The sequence below is a fragment of the Malania oleifera genome, chromosome 6 (genome assembly GCF_029873635.1).
Source record: "Malania oleifera isolate guangnan ecotype guangnan chromosome 6, ASM2987363v1, whole genome shotgun sequence".
Lineage (NCBI taxonomy): Eukaryota > Viridiplantae > Streptophyta > Magnoliopsida > Santalales > Ximeniaceae > Malania > Malania oleifera.
In genome coordinates, this window is record NC_080422.1 from 26,127,301 (window position 1) to 26,142,742 (window position 15,442).

Below are 15,442 nucleotides of genomic sequence, written 5' to 3' on the forward strand. Positions count from 1 at the left end.
GAAAGTTGGGGCTATTAACGTCAAGGATTTCCACCCTATTAGCTTGGTGGGAAACATTTATTAAACCATTGCCAAAGTCCAAGCCAAGAGATTCAAGAAAGCAATATTGGAAGTCATTGGTCAGTTTCAGCATGCTTTTGTGGCTGGAAGACAGATTATGGATGCTGTCCTTATTGCTAATGAGGTGGTGGATGCCTATCTGAAGGAAGGAAAAAGGGTAATAGTGTGCAAATTGGATATGGAGAAAGCATTTGATCATATCAATTGGAACTTCCTTCTTCATCTCATTCTCCTCGGGAAAACGGGCTTTGGGGAGCTTTGGTGCAAATGGATTGCTCAATGCATCAAAACTCCAAGCTTCTTAGTGCTCATAAATGATTGCCCTTATGATTTTTTTTGCTCCTCAAGAGGCTCGTGAGAAGGAGATCCCTTGTCCCCTTTAATGATTATTTTGGTTATGGAGGTGCTTAGCCTCATGTTGATGAAAGCTACTAAAGGAGGGCCTTTAGAAGTTTTTCAACTCCTTTTCGTAGATGATAATATCATTTTTTGTGAAGATGATCCCCTTATACATCCTCAACCTCTGATGAATTTTGTTAGGGTTTGAGGTAGTATTAGGCTTGAAAGTGAACCTTGGTAAGAGTGCGTTTATTCCAATTGGATAGAACACGAGGGGGACCTTCCTTGCTGGTATTTTGGGTTGCATTCTCATTAATTACCTCGATCTCCCCCTCGAAGCCAAATTCAAAGACAAAGGAGTTTGGGTCCCTATTATTGAGAAGTTTGAAAGGAGATTGGCAGGATGTAAAAGAAATTTCTTATCAAAAGGAGACGGACTCACCTTCATTAGGAGCACTTTGATGATACTTCTAGCGTATTTCATGTCCCCCCTTCCCTTACTGACTTCAGTTGCTAGGAGATTGGAGGGGATTTAGAGAAGATTTCTTTGGTGAAGCTTAGGGAAGGAGTTTAAATATCATCTTGTTAGATGGGGGGTGGTTAAACAACCCATTTGTTTGAGAGGTTTGGGGCTGAAACTCCTCACTTTCAATAAAGCCTTCCTTGAGGAGTGGTTATGGAGGTCCATGAAGGAGAGGGACTGCTTTTGGTGGGATATAATTTTTTCGAAAAATGGGCTTGACCATGATGGGTGGACAACACGCAATAGTAGGGGACCCAATGGAGTGGGAGTTTGGAAATAAATAAGGAAAGGATGGGTGATTTTTTCCAATTTGTAACATTTCAAATGGGAAATGGGGCCAATGTGTACTTTTGGCATGACATGTGGTGTGAGAATTGTAATCTTAGAGCTGTCTTTCCTTCCATCCACAACTTGGCTCGTACAAAAATGCCCTTATCAGCCATCATCTCCAAATCATTGATTATGGAAATTTTTGGAATATTCCTTTTATTACGATTGTGGCAGATTGGGATTTTTATGCACACTCTGAATTTTACGGATTTCTTTATAATTTCCATTACCAAAACATGCCCAACGAACCAAATGGGCTTTGGACAAAAATGGTGTTTTCACTGTTTAATCTTTTTACAAGAAGCTCGCCTCGATGGGAATAAATTGCAACAACTCCCCTTACATATGGAGGACCACAGCCCTTTCCATGGTTGCTTTTGACAATCTGCAGAAAAGAGGGCTTACAATCACAAATAGGTCTTTCTAAGCCCTAGACAACCACATTTTTCTCCACTGCCCCTAGACAAGGAACTTGTGGAATTTGGTTCTATCTTTGACTGGACAGGAATGGGTTACAGCAAATTTAGTTGGAGAGGAGATGAAGGCTTGGAAAGGCATCAGAGCCACTTAGGAGAAGTGGAAGGCTTTGAACCTCATCCCTCTTGCCATCTTTTGGTGTGCTTGGAAAAAACAAAATAAGAGAGCCTTCAGAGATACAAATACTCTGCTTCATATTTGCGAAGAGTAGTGGATTGCTGTTGTTTCCAACTGGCTTAGTGGGCAAATTGTTAATGATCATAATGTAATCCTTGATGTTTGTGACACTCTGCAGACTGGTTGATGTTTTGTACCATGGGTTGGCATCAATATAAATTTCTCTTCACTGATAAAAAGAAAAAGAAAAAGAAAAGAACTCAAAACTGTTACTTAAAACTATTGTCTCAAAAGTCAACAGTTTGAAGCCAAGCTATGAAATAACTAGGTTGCATTCTTCCTTCAAGTTCTGGAAATTTTCGATTCTTTCCCTTGTGGTGATGAGAAGAAGAGTCATCACTTCACTTGAGACATGATCTAGAACATGATTGAAAGGATTAACGTCATTATCATCATTGATGGAACCATTTTCCAAACTATTTTCATCACCAACACGATCCTCATAATGTTCAACATGTTGTTGGAGTATCTGGCTTTTCCTTCTCATTTTATCCATTTCAAAATCATGAATATCTCTACTATGTTGCTCTTGCACATATTGACCATGAGTAGCCATGAGAACTGCATTCTGATACCAATTGACACCAAGTTGCTAGAAATGAGGAACTAGCATCACACCCACACACGCACAATTGGTTGCTTTGCTTACATCTCAATGAAATCCACCAAAGACATACAAAACCAAGAAGACTCACCACTTTAGAGATACGAAGCTTAAGGTATGAAGTTCACCACTCACAAAGGAGATACAAACCTGAAGAGAAACAACACAGAGGCCGAAGTCTCCTGTTTTCATTAAAAACACTCGAAATCTGCTAATAAATGCCTTCAGGTTCAACGATGTCACTTTTCGACATTAGTTGCTCAAATTCCACTACATACTCCTCCATATAGGTAGATCTCTTTGCCTAAGTTATGAAATAATTTTCTTGCCTGCAATGTTCAGCTCCCTTTTTATTTTTCTCTCATGACTTTATCTTGCTTCTTTATTTATTTATTTATTTATTTTTTAATGAAAAAAATGATTTATTAAGAAGAAGAAGAAGAAGAGGTGCTTTCTTTTATAGCAACAACAAGGAGCATGAGTAATCCTCCTTACGAAATACAAAACAAAATCAAGATAAATAAAAAAAGAACGCAGCCAACCGATCATACTGTAAATCAGAAACGACAACTCTTTGAAACACCTAGCTGCAAAAACCCACAAAGACGCCAAATACTGAATTCTATCCCAAAGCATTACTGGAGACATTTGTTTCCATCCTTATATCTTCTTCACCGCAAAAATACGAGCATTCTGCTCTAACCAAATCCACCACAAAGCTGCAAAAATTGTCCTCCTCCACAATACCAAAGCATCTTTATTCCTTCCAAAACCTAAAAAAATTGATAAGCTGACAAATATTTCACCGATTCTGGATACACCCATGACCCAACTCTCTCCAAATAAACCAAAATGGTTGTTCCATACCCTCCAAGAAAAGGAGGCAATGCAAAAAAAGGTGAGAAGCAGATTCTGGATTAGATCTTGTTTCTTCCTTGATGAGATCTTTGCTTCTTGAGTCTTTCTCACCTTAAAGAAGCATATTTTTTTGAGTTTTAAAGTAACTGGCTTCACTTTGCATTTGTTCAAGCACTACTAGAAATCGAAGACCCTCTCAACAATTTGAAACCAATCAACGAAATCGTTAGATTGCACTCTTCCTTCAAATTCTGGATATCAATTTTCACATCAAAATCTCTAGAAAACTTTCAATCACAATAAGTGTACATCAAGGATTTGCTTTGATCCTTTATCTTTTTGCATTCATGATAGATGAACAAACTTAGAGTATCCAAAATGAGGTTCCGTGATGTATGTTGTTTGTGAATGATATTGTCTTGATTGATGAAATTAGGGGTGGAATGGAACCTAAGTTAGAATTGTGGAGAGAAGCTTTAGAATCTAGAGATTTTAGGATAAGTAGAAATAAGACAAAAGTATATGAAATGCAATTTCATTCATGGTAGGAGGAATATTGGAGAAAAGATTAAATTGATGGTCACTAAATTAATAGCCCTAGTATATTTTGATAGCTTGTATCCATTATGTAAGTTGAAAGAGAAATTGAAGAAGCTGTATACATAGAGTTACAGCAGGTTGAGTAAAATGAATTAAGTGTTTCGGGCATGTTGCAGTTGTGTTTTATGGGACAACTAGAATACCAGCTATGGTATATTGATTAGAATGTTAGGCAACTAAGAAACAGCGTATTCGAAGAATAGAAGTTGTTGAAATGAGAATGTTAAAGTGGATGAGTGATATAATGGTAAAAGATCAATTAAGGAATGAATTAAGAAATGAACATATCTGCGATAATTTAGGCATAGCATGAGAAAAGGCAAGGGAGGGACCGCTTAGATGGTTTGGTCTTCTACAATGTGAGCCAGATAGTGCAGTAGTGAGGAGTGAGCTAGTTACCTTCAGTGGCAACAGAAGTGGTAAAGGGTAAACCTAAACTAATTTGGAGTGAGATAGTGAAAAAGGATTTAACAGCCGTCAAATTGTCATAGGAAATTGTCCATGTGTAATGTAGCCGACCCCACCTAGTGGGGCTTAAGGCATCTTGGTTGTGATCTTCTGAAAGGCACACAGAGCCTAAGTCATGGATTTTCCTAAAGATTTGTTTATTAATAAGTTTTGGCATTTTGATTTGGCAAAGATAGTAGGGTTCTTTGACAAAGTGCTATATTGGTGGCAGTTTGAATATTTGTTGTACAGAAATGCTAGAATTTTCTAGGATGTTACTTCCATATTCAGCTATTATTTGGAAGATGATGTTTTATGCTTTATTTGGTCTTCCATATCAAGAGATTTAAAGAAATTGGAAGGTTGGCTTTGTTAGTTTTTATTAGAAAGATGATGTTTTATGCTTCATTTGGTATTCCATGTCAAGAGATTTAAAGGTTTGCACTGATATTCAATGAAATTGGAAGGCTTGGCTTTGTTAGTTTTTATTTGTTTTTATTCGTGTTTCTTGGTTTATTTCCTTAATAAATTTCACTTTCTATAAAAAAGAGTCCAAGTTTGCTGCATTTTTGCCTTTTTAATGTTTCTTTATTTTTTTAATGCACTTTGTGATTTTGATTTGTTCAATGCTTATCCATTTATCAAACATGACAGGGTCTGGCAAAACCACAACGTGTACAAAATATGCATACTATCATCAGAAGAAGGGTTGGAAACCTGCACTGGTGTGTGCAGATACATTCAGAGCTGGTGCTTTTGACCAGCTAAAGCAAAATGCCACTAAAGCTAAGATTCCTTTCTATGGAAGGTACTCCTTTTTTTTCCTTACCTGTTCTTTTGGCTGCATTATTTATTTTCATTCTGCTGGTTATTATGTCTTCCTATACACTACTTGTTCTCCTTATAAAATCTCTTCCTTCTCAATAAAAAATGTCTTCCTGTGCTATACACTATTTGAATCTTCATAAGTCATGTTGATTGAGAATGGTGTAAGTTTTGATCCCGCAAGTTGTTAATTGTGGTTTGGAAATAGGTGTAACATAGACCGGAGGAGGTTGTGTAGTCACATGGAGCTGTGTTTTGAGTTTGAGGTCTTCTTTTGATCTTTTATCATTTTTTTAAAAAGGAGGTAATAGTAGGGAGAGTTCCATGATAAGCAGTCATATATTTGACCAAGTGACTAAGTGAGGAACCTTTGTGCAGGATATAAAGGAAAACCGAGTAAATGCATCTAAAACTTTAAATTCTGGGATATTCCTAAATCATGCCTTTGACAGTTCTCTTGAAGATGTTTTCCTAGCAGCTTTATTCAAGAGTAGGGGTGTCAATGTTTACACATTCCCATCCTAAATAAAATGCGGGTGTGTGAACATTTTTATTTAAATGTGTGATAAATGGGTCACTCATTTTAACTCAGTAACTAAATGGGTTGAAATGGGCTCAAGCCACCACCCATTTTCAAATCAAGGGATGCTTCCAATGATCAGGGATGGGTTAACTCTTAGTTCCATTTTAGCTCATGTTTGACTCCTTGTTTTATGGGGACTTTAAACTGCTGAAATTTTGGTTTTTTCCCTCTCTTTCATTAGAAGTTCAGAATTTGTGGTAATTGCACTGGATTTTTGCAATTGTTACTTGACTGAATTTTTTGTCCACAGTATGGGTAGCTGGGTTCCTTTCTATTTATTTATTTATTTTTGCTTTGGGAGACCCTGCCTTTTGCAAGTTGCAATCGATTCCAATATCTTAACTGCAAGAATTGTTCTTGCTTAGTTTTATACTAGTAACATGCACTTTGGTGTCTTTTTATTATCAATATGATTTTGTTTTGGAAGACGAGTGTTTTACATGGACCTGCCTGCCAGTAGAAAAATGTGAAACATCTTCAGTTTAAAGTTAGAGGGGTAAATGGGTCAAACCCATATTTAAATGAGTAGGGTCATAAATGAGTCAAATCATTTCATATAAATAGGTCATAAATGGGTAACAGGTCATTGATGACACAAGCCATTTTTGACCCATACCTGTGCATTCAATCTCTATTCAAGACGCAACCATCTTCCCAGTGGCGTCCATTCTTCCCAAAACACATGCGTGACTGAGACAACATTATTTCTCCAATCAAGCAACCATTTACTGCTCTATGGTCTATGCGCTTAGTTTCACTATTGTGGACAATATAATGGGCTAAAGTGGTTGTTTCTGTATTTTCATAATATAAGCTAATTTTTTCATAATATATGTAAAAGTATGAATTATTAAATCGTTTTATGGACAAAAATACCTTTATCTTTTAAAAATATGTCGATATATTCTAAAGATAATGAAATTCTGCCAAATATATATTGTATATAAAATTATGGATAGCATAAATCATTTTGTGGACACAAATATCTCATCTTGTAAAAGTAGGAGAAACTACTTCTAAAATTAATGAAGTTCAACCAAATTTTTATATATTTATTTGTTTATTTCTGATTAAGAGAAACTTTTGTTATCTAGGCATGAGATGCCAACCTGAGGTGCAGAAACTCAGTCCATGTTGAAGAGTGTTACAAACATAAAGAATTACGTTATGATCATTCACAATTTGCCCATTTCGCTGGGTTGAAACACCAGTAATCCACAACTCTTTGCAAATCTGAAGCGAAGTAATTGAATCTTCCCACCCCCCACGGTTTTTTCAATAACAAAAGAAGAGATTCGATCAATAAGAGGAGAATTTCCAAAAAGGAGAAAAAGACTTCTCCAGCCAAAATTCTGGAGAATCCAGAAAAAATAAACTAATAAAACAAAAAATGAAAAAAAAAAACCCTAAAATTCAGAGTCTGAACCTCCAAAAAATTAACTCCCTTAAAGCAACCAAACCCAACAGATCATAAAAGATCCAGCTAATGAACGTTCTCCCAAGCCAGCTGCCAATTCAATTTCCTCCCTGGAAAAATCCATTATGCTCCAACTATAATCCGCACAACACTGTAAAAACACCATATTTCCAAAGTGCAACCCTCTCCTTCTACCAAACCCCTCTATTGAAATAATTCTCCCGTCAAAATTCTGGAGAAACCCAGAAAAAATAAACTAATAAAACAAAAAACTAAAAAAAAAAAAAAAAAGTTCAGAGAATGAGATTCCTCCATTCTCGCTGAATCTCCAAAATGAACTTCGCTAAAGCAACCGAACCCAACACACCATAAAGAAGCCTTGTAATGAACCTTCTCCGAAGCCAGCTGCCAATTCAGTTTCCTCCCTGAAAAAATCCATTATGCTCCAACTATAATCCCCAAAACACTGCAAAAATACTGCATTTCCAAAGTGAAACCCTCTGCTTCTTTCTACCAAACCCCTCAAATGAAATAGAATACTATTATTCCAATGTCGGGCAGACCAAAGATTCTGCCATCACACAAATAAATTATTCCAGATTCTCCAAGCACGACAAAGTGTAAAAATAGATGAGATACTGTTTCAGAATTCAAATAGCATAGCAGGCAAGAATCCAGAGATAAGGCCTTGAAAGGTCTCCTGATCCACAGTTATTATTAGTGTTGATTGTATTTAGCACTATCAACCATATGAAAGCCTTAACTTTTGGGGAAGCTTTTGCCTTCCAAATAAATAAATAAAGGGAAACACAGGAATTGTAACGGGTCAAAAATTCAAAAAAAGATTTACATGAACACACTCCCGAATGATCTCAAACCCATGAAGAAAGATGACAGTTGTTCAATAACAACAACGATGAAAGTTCCAACAGTTCTCTATTGTTAAGGGATCTTCTGAAATGAAAAATGAAACCAGAGGGCTACCCGAGTCAACCAAAAAGGAAGAAATAATACTATCTTGCCCTGAGCTCAAGATGTGGCTAAAATATCATTCCCCAACCACGGATCTTTCCAAAATTGAATCTGAGAGCCGATCCCCGCAACAAATTTAATGTGAGGCGTAAACAAGGGATAAATTTGAGAAATTGATGTCCGTGGGCTCTCCGATAAACATCACAAACTAATATTGGTACCCCACCCATTCTCACCGACCCCATACTTGCTTCTAATCACCCTATGCCAAGGGGAGTGATCTTCTAGGGGATAATCACTTACCTAAAAGGGCAATGTTTTTAGACACCAAATTTTTTAGACCCAACCTTCGCTCCAATTTAGACCTACCATCCCACCTTGCTAAATAATCCCTAAAACCCCCAACTCCGGACCACAAGAAATTTCTCATGATTTTCTCAATCTTCTTGGCAATTCTGACTAGATCCTAAAAACAACAAATAATATAGTGGGATACTAGTAAGCACGTCTAGATGACGGTGATTCTTCCCCCAAAGGAAAAAAGAGCCTCCTTCCAAATGTCAAGCCTCTCAGCCACTCTCTCCACTATCAGATTCCAAAGTTCCGCACATCTAGGATTGCCCCCCAACAGGACCCTTAGATAAGTCACAGGCCACTCCAATATACCACACCCGACAACAGATGACCGCTCCCTAACTCGATCAGCAGGCACTTTAATAGGACAATGTCCACCACAAATACTCCTAATGATCCATTGATCAATCATCTCCAGTTTCGTTTCCTGAATAAGGATAATGCCCATGGAGTACTTAGATAACACTTCCTTTATGGACTCCTTTTCCTAACTCCCCCTAAACCACTCATATTCAAGCTGATAATCTTCATAATATAACATGCTTACCACCCTTATAATTAATCTTTTACTCCTTTCTTTCCATGCACACAAAAAGATGGTGGGAGGAATGAGATTGAAAGCCCAATGCTTCTCCTTGGTGGCTCTAATGCCTTTCCAACCCCAAATCTCCGCATTTAAGGAATTTGCAGTATCCCACTGATATCAATCAAGGACAGAGCCATGTTCTGTAGATTTCTTGTCCAGGGGAAGTGGAGAAGGATGTGGTTGACTGGTTCTGCATCAGCCATACAAAGAAAACATCTATTGGTTACTGTTAGCTCCCTTTTCTGCAGATTGTTTATTGTTAGAATTATTCCATGTGTAGACTCCTAAACAAAATAGGTGACCTTTGAACAGTCTGCTGTCTTCCAAATATGATTCCATGGGGAGTGCTGCAATTTATTCCCATAATAGAGAGCTTCTTGTAGAAAGATCTGCTCGTGAATACACCATTTTGTCCAAAGCCCATTTTGGATCATTGGGAATGTGGTACTAGAAATTATTGAGATTGTTGTAAAAGTCAAAGAGTGCATGCACTTCCCAATCTGCCACTTTCCTAGTAAAAGGAATATTCCATAAAATCCCCTGATCTGAGATTTGGAGATGATGGTTGATGAGGCATCCTTGTCAGTGTTGTCACAAGCCAAATTGTAGATGGAAGGAAGGATAGCTCTAAAGTTCCTGTTGTCATGATTCATGCCAACCATGATGCCAAAAATTAATGTTGGCTTCATTTCTCACTTGAAATCTCACATAGACAAAATTTTTATACCATTCAAATAAACAATAATAAATATTGATAATAAAATAATATATTTAGAAGTGCCGTTTAGATTACAAAAGTTTAATCTACTTTGTATTAGAAAAAATTCACTAATAACCTTAACAAAAAGGAGCATAGACATTAGTTGACAAGTAACAATTTAAAATATTTAAATGCATATTTAATTATTGATATTTAAAAATATTGTGCATAAAAATGTTAAATTCTACATATAGAATATAGATCCCTTTCTATATATACATTGTTGACATATGATTAAGTGAAAGATGTATTGTCACAAACATGCCAAAAAAAATCATTTAGAAAATAATGCTTTCGATATTCATCATGCATAATATATTAAATATAATATTATGTAATTTTATTTAGTATGCCCTTCTTGTGTCATTTCTTGTATTTTATGATTTATTTTGTCCTTGTATCACTATTGTGTATCATGGCAGTACCCTGTGTACATGTCCATGCTCATGCCCATGCATATATTTTATTGAAAACTAAGGTGTAGTCCCAAGAGGGGGGGTGAATTGGATTTAAAAATTTTCTATTAATTCTTTTCAAGAACCCTTAGCTTCCTTTTATTGTTTTAATGAATTCTTTACTTCTTGTTGATTTATTAAAATAATAAATACTTAAAAACAAAATTCAATCCACAACCAACAAAATAGTTAACCAATCAATCAACCAATCAATTTTCCAATCATCCACAATATTCAAACTAAGATAGAAGATTCAACTTGTGCTTGTTTGCAGCCCTGTAGTTAATGAATTTGCTTTCTTAAAATGAGGTGCAATATAAAATCCAATACTCTTTCCAAAATCTTAGACATTAAATAAACTTTCAGTTTAAAGAGTCTTTGAGTGTTTCACCAATCAACGTACTCCCTTATGGTTTCCGCAAATAATGGATCAACCAACGTACTCCCTTTCGGTTTCCGCAATTCCAAAAACAAATTAAGCTTAAGTTTACTTAATGTCAAATCCATGTAGTGTTTATGATTAAGGAATTTAAAACATCCACGCAGTTCGTATATGTTGTAAGTAAAGAGAGTAAGGGAAAGAGAGAGTGAGACCACGGTTTTTACGAGATTGAGCTTATACCCAGCCTACATCCTCACCTTTGGCAAACCACCAATGGATTCACTAAAACCAGTTCCTTTGTCGGGTGGAATAACACCGTTTACACACTCCTTCAGTAGGCTAAAGCCATCCTCTCCAAACGATATACTCTCGTTCGGTCACTCCTTCAATTAGGTTAGAGTAGCACCTCTCTAAGCGATTATCCCTCGCTTAGCGAACGATCTAACAATCCTGAAATCGTCACAATCTATGAGAGATACAATAAATAGATGTGTACAAAGAGTGCTCTCACAAAGAGCTGATTAGTACAATTGAAAACTAATATACTTCAATTCAAAATATCAATATGAAACGCAATTGAAGTTCACAAGAGATTTCACCAAGTTTTCCTTCTAGATGAGAATCAACAATTCAGAAACACAGAGAAGGATTGATCAGTTGCTTCCAAAAAAAATCTCAGCAATTCAGATGTGCAAAGATGAGAGTATGAGAGCTTTTAAGAGTATGAGAGTTTCAACTTTGAGAATTGATTTTCAATTGCTTGGTGTAATTTAATTTGCAAAACCATGTATTTATAGAGTGAGTTTTCTTGTCTCCCAAGTTACTTGGAGTGTCTCCCAAGTTTTTATAACATTTGGATTTAAAAAACTAATTTTTAGAATTTTTCCGTTAAAGTTCAAAATTTAAATTTTCGTAGGGTCAATTGGCTGACTAGGTGACTGGGTGGGTGTTTATACAGGGTCAGTTGGCTGGACAGGCGATTGAGACCTTTCTGTCTCCAAAAGATTAATTCTGTTAACTGGTCAGTCGGCTGACTGAACGCATGTCATTTTGGTCAGTTGGCTGACCAGACAATTTGCTGAGGTGCTGACAGCTTCGACCCCGCTTCAGTATTTTGATCATAACTTTTTCTATGTAACTCTAATTTTGACGTTCTTGGTGTCAAAATAAAGGTAAGAGAAAATCCTACAACTTCCATGTTGAACACTTTTTGAAATAATGAGTTTATGATAGAGAAAAATGCTCATCAATGTGGATGTAGAAAAATTAACAGAATTTGGAAAAATCCTGTTTTAGTGCTTTTAATTTCAAAAACAATTTTAATCTTTTTGAAATAACTTATGACCTTATAAAAACATTTTCCAAGTATTTTAAAAGGTATCTAGGTCCAAGTAATTTTCCTAAGAGCTTCTTGTATCCATATTGAAATCGAATGAAGTACTTACAAAAAGACTTCCTAGATTTTTTGACATTCTTAAACACTTAAGTTTTCATGCTTTGTCTTGGCCCTTTCTTCAAGCTTTAATATCAAGTTCATCCTCTCATAGTTGTCAAGCTTTAATATATCATCCATGCCTTTAAGTATTCTTTAAGCTTCATATGATAATGTTCCTTTGGAATATAAGCTTCAATTGATCCTTGTGAATACTTGACCTTGCTTTCACATATGTGAGATCTGAAATATCATGACTCAACCAAATATGTTAAGTTCCACTTGTTTGTTAGCATCAAAATAGGATGTTAAGCCTTGTAAGGCCAACATTTATAATCATAAAGAAAATATAAATTTTTTGTGAATGAATTTGAATATTCATACACTAATTTATAAATGTAATTATAATAATCAAAATCAATTTATTTAAAATAAATTTAAATTGCATTATAAAATATTTAAATGCAATTCATGATTATCCACTTGCAATGCACATGATGTATTTACCATTATAAGTTAGAACACAATCTGTGGTGGAATCTTAGTGAAGCAGTCTCATCCTTCGCTCTCTTCTCTATTTGATGGTTAATTTTTTATTTTTTATATATAAAACTCAGTACCATTTGAAGATTTCTGAGCAAAACAATCAAAATTATGGGAAAAAAAAAAAACACCAGACTAACTTGATAGGAACTAATGAAAGATTAGGCTAACAGTGAAATTTATAATTTCATTACAATAGAACTGTTGAAGGACTGCAGTTTTCGGAAGCCATTTCACAAGTCAGTTTTCACCACGCAAGGTTGAATAATGTGGAACATGTAGATGATGTGAATTTTTCATGGGTGACTATTAGGTTGCTTTAAGGTGGTTTATAACTTCAAGGTAATCTTGAACTGGTCATTCATTCTCAAATGGTCTTTTAGCCATGCAAATATTAATGTGAACTCAATTAACTTGGTTCATTTTTTAATATGTTAATATCTTGGTTTTCTTTAGACCTGAAGTGCTAAGGTGATCATCAAGCCAAGAAAATGGAAAATCATCTTCAAAATAATATTGAGTTTGGCTTTTTTTACCACAAGAAGGATCGCTTATTTGGGAAAAAAAAAATCTCTTGTAGAATCACCAATGAGTCTTGAGAGACAAATTGAAAAATTAGAGGTGAACTACTCATCATGGGAGAGAGAGCACTTATTTGGAGAGTCAAATTCATGTTGATTTTGATTAACCATTTACGGCTTGTCATTTTCTTGCTCATGGCACAACGGGAAGAATGATGAAGATAAGAGGGTTTATCAAGAAGTGTAGAGTGATGCACCAATGTTACCTAGAACATGATGTTTTGGTTTGTAGAATAGGAAAAGGATCATGGCTGGGCATGTGCTCCGAAATTTCATACCCTATGGCGTTCTTCCATATTCTATGAAGATCGTTTAATGGCGTTTGAATATATTTAAAGGGGGGATGTTGAGGTGTTTATGAATTTAAAAGAGATTTTCACTGGTGAAGCAGATGAACAATGACTCTAGGGAAAATTGCTATCTGATAACATTATATTTTTTTCCCCTTAATAATGATATAATATTTGGTTGAAAATTCAATATATTATGGAAAAAAAAATGTACCATCTTTCAGAAGGTTTGTACGAATTTGCAATTTGTTTAGACTGTGGATGTGCTCAGAAACAAACATTTCTGTTTGTACTGCTTTGTATGTTTAAATCTTTCATTAATGTTCTGCACACCAAAGCTAGGTGTGCTTTTTGCTCTTTAGAGAAAAGAAAGTTCATTTTTCCATGTACGGCTACACAGAGTCAGATCCTGTGAAAATTGCTGTTGAAGGTGTGGAAAGGTTTAAGAAGGAAAGCTGTGATCTTATAATTGTTGACACCAGTGGTCGCCACAAACAAGAAGCTGCACTCTTTGAAGAAATGCGTCACGTTTCAGAAGCAACGGTATAGTGCTGGCATTCCATCCTCCATCTATGCTGTCATTGGTGTTTTTGGGTGCTAATCCCTTTTTATTGTATATTCCAGAAACCAGATCTTGTTATATTTGTTATGGACAGCAGTATTGGTCAGGCTGCATTTGACCAAGCTCAAGCCTTCAAGCAAAGTGTTTCGGTTGGAGCTGTTATTGTTACCAAAATGGATGGTCATGCAAAGGGAGGTGGTGCCCTTAGTGCATAAGTGTTCATGCTATGCTTATGGTCTTCATTTCAATGCTTCCTATCGGATCCATGAATATTGCTTTTGATTTTATACTGTTATCTGCTGAAATTTAGAATTGCTTCTCTATGTTTTGATATCTGGAATTGATTATGTTGTATTTTATGTATAGTTTCGCTTTGATCCTGTAAATCGTATTATTTTATAGATTATTCATGCATTTCTTCTGGTGCTGGAGCAAACTATAGATGCATTCATGCATAATTTTGAGTTTTTGTTGATTAAAAAATGGCATGAGTCAGATTGAGTTAGTCCTTGGTAAGTGTGAGGCCTTATTAATTTTACATGTTTGTCAAAGAATAATAGCATTATCTTTGTAGATATTTGTACTGCAAGAGAGATTTGAGGTTGATACCTTTTATTTATCTATAGATGCGTATGAGAGTGAATAGTTTGCAATGCAGAACATTGCATTCTTTTACATTCATATATGCACAGGCTAGCCCCCTATTAAATATTTTCCAGTTCTGTAACTTGCCCATATATATTACTATTACCAGCTGTAGTACTTAGTGATTCATGGCCATTTCTTCATGCAGATAATGCTTTACACAGTATAATAATTTTCTGCTCCTCCCAACATTTTATATTTTCTTCCATGGAGCCTTAGAAAACATTAAATTTTATTTTATTTCTATATCACATAGTCAAATCAAGATTTGAATCGTGAATTGAAATCCTAATTTCATGAATTGAGAGTTGAGAATAGAGAATCGAGAATTGAATCGAATTGTAAGATTTGGTACATAATTTGAAAAATCAATTTCAAATGACTCACATATATGTACGAGTAGTAAAATAGTAAAATGCATTGAAATTTCAAGTAATGTGAATCATCCATTTCAATAATTAGAATGGCGCTTGCATATGAAGCAAATTTTGTAGGTCTAAATCCTACCGTGATCTATTTAACTCATGCATATATTGATATAAGAGGAAAACTAGCCACATAAACAAGACATACCATTATCTAACCATTCCACTTCTATCAAGTATGACGTTAAGCTATGAAACCATAACATGTGTTATGT

At 35.4% G+C, this 15,442-nt stretch overlaps 1 protein-coding gene across 1 annotated transcript in view; it reads left to right on the forward strand.

The window, feature by feature from the left end:
* Window positions 1–15,442, forward strand: part of LOC131157630 (signal recognition particle subunit SRP54 2) — a 37,470-nt gene that overhangs the window by 16,580 nt on the left and 5,448 nt on the right. Inside the window, exons 3-5 of the mRNA XM_058111931.1 lie at window positions 5,070–5,229; window positions 13,994–14,138; window positions 14,220–14,368. Coding sequence (XP_057967914.1) covers window positions 5,070–5,229; window positions 13,994–14,138; window positions 14,220–14,368 — 454 coding nt within the window. The remainder of the gene's footprint in view (window positions 1–5,069; window positions 5,230–13,993; window positions 14,139–14,219; window positions 14,369–15,442) is intronic.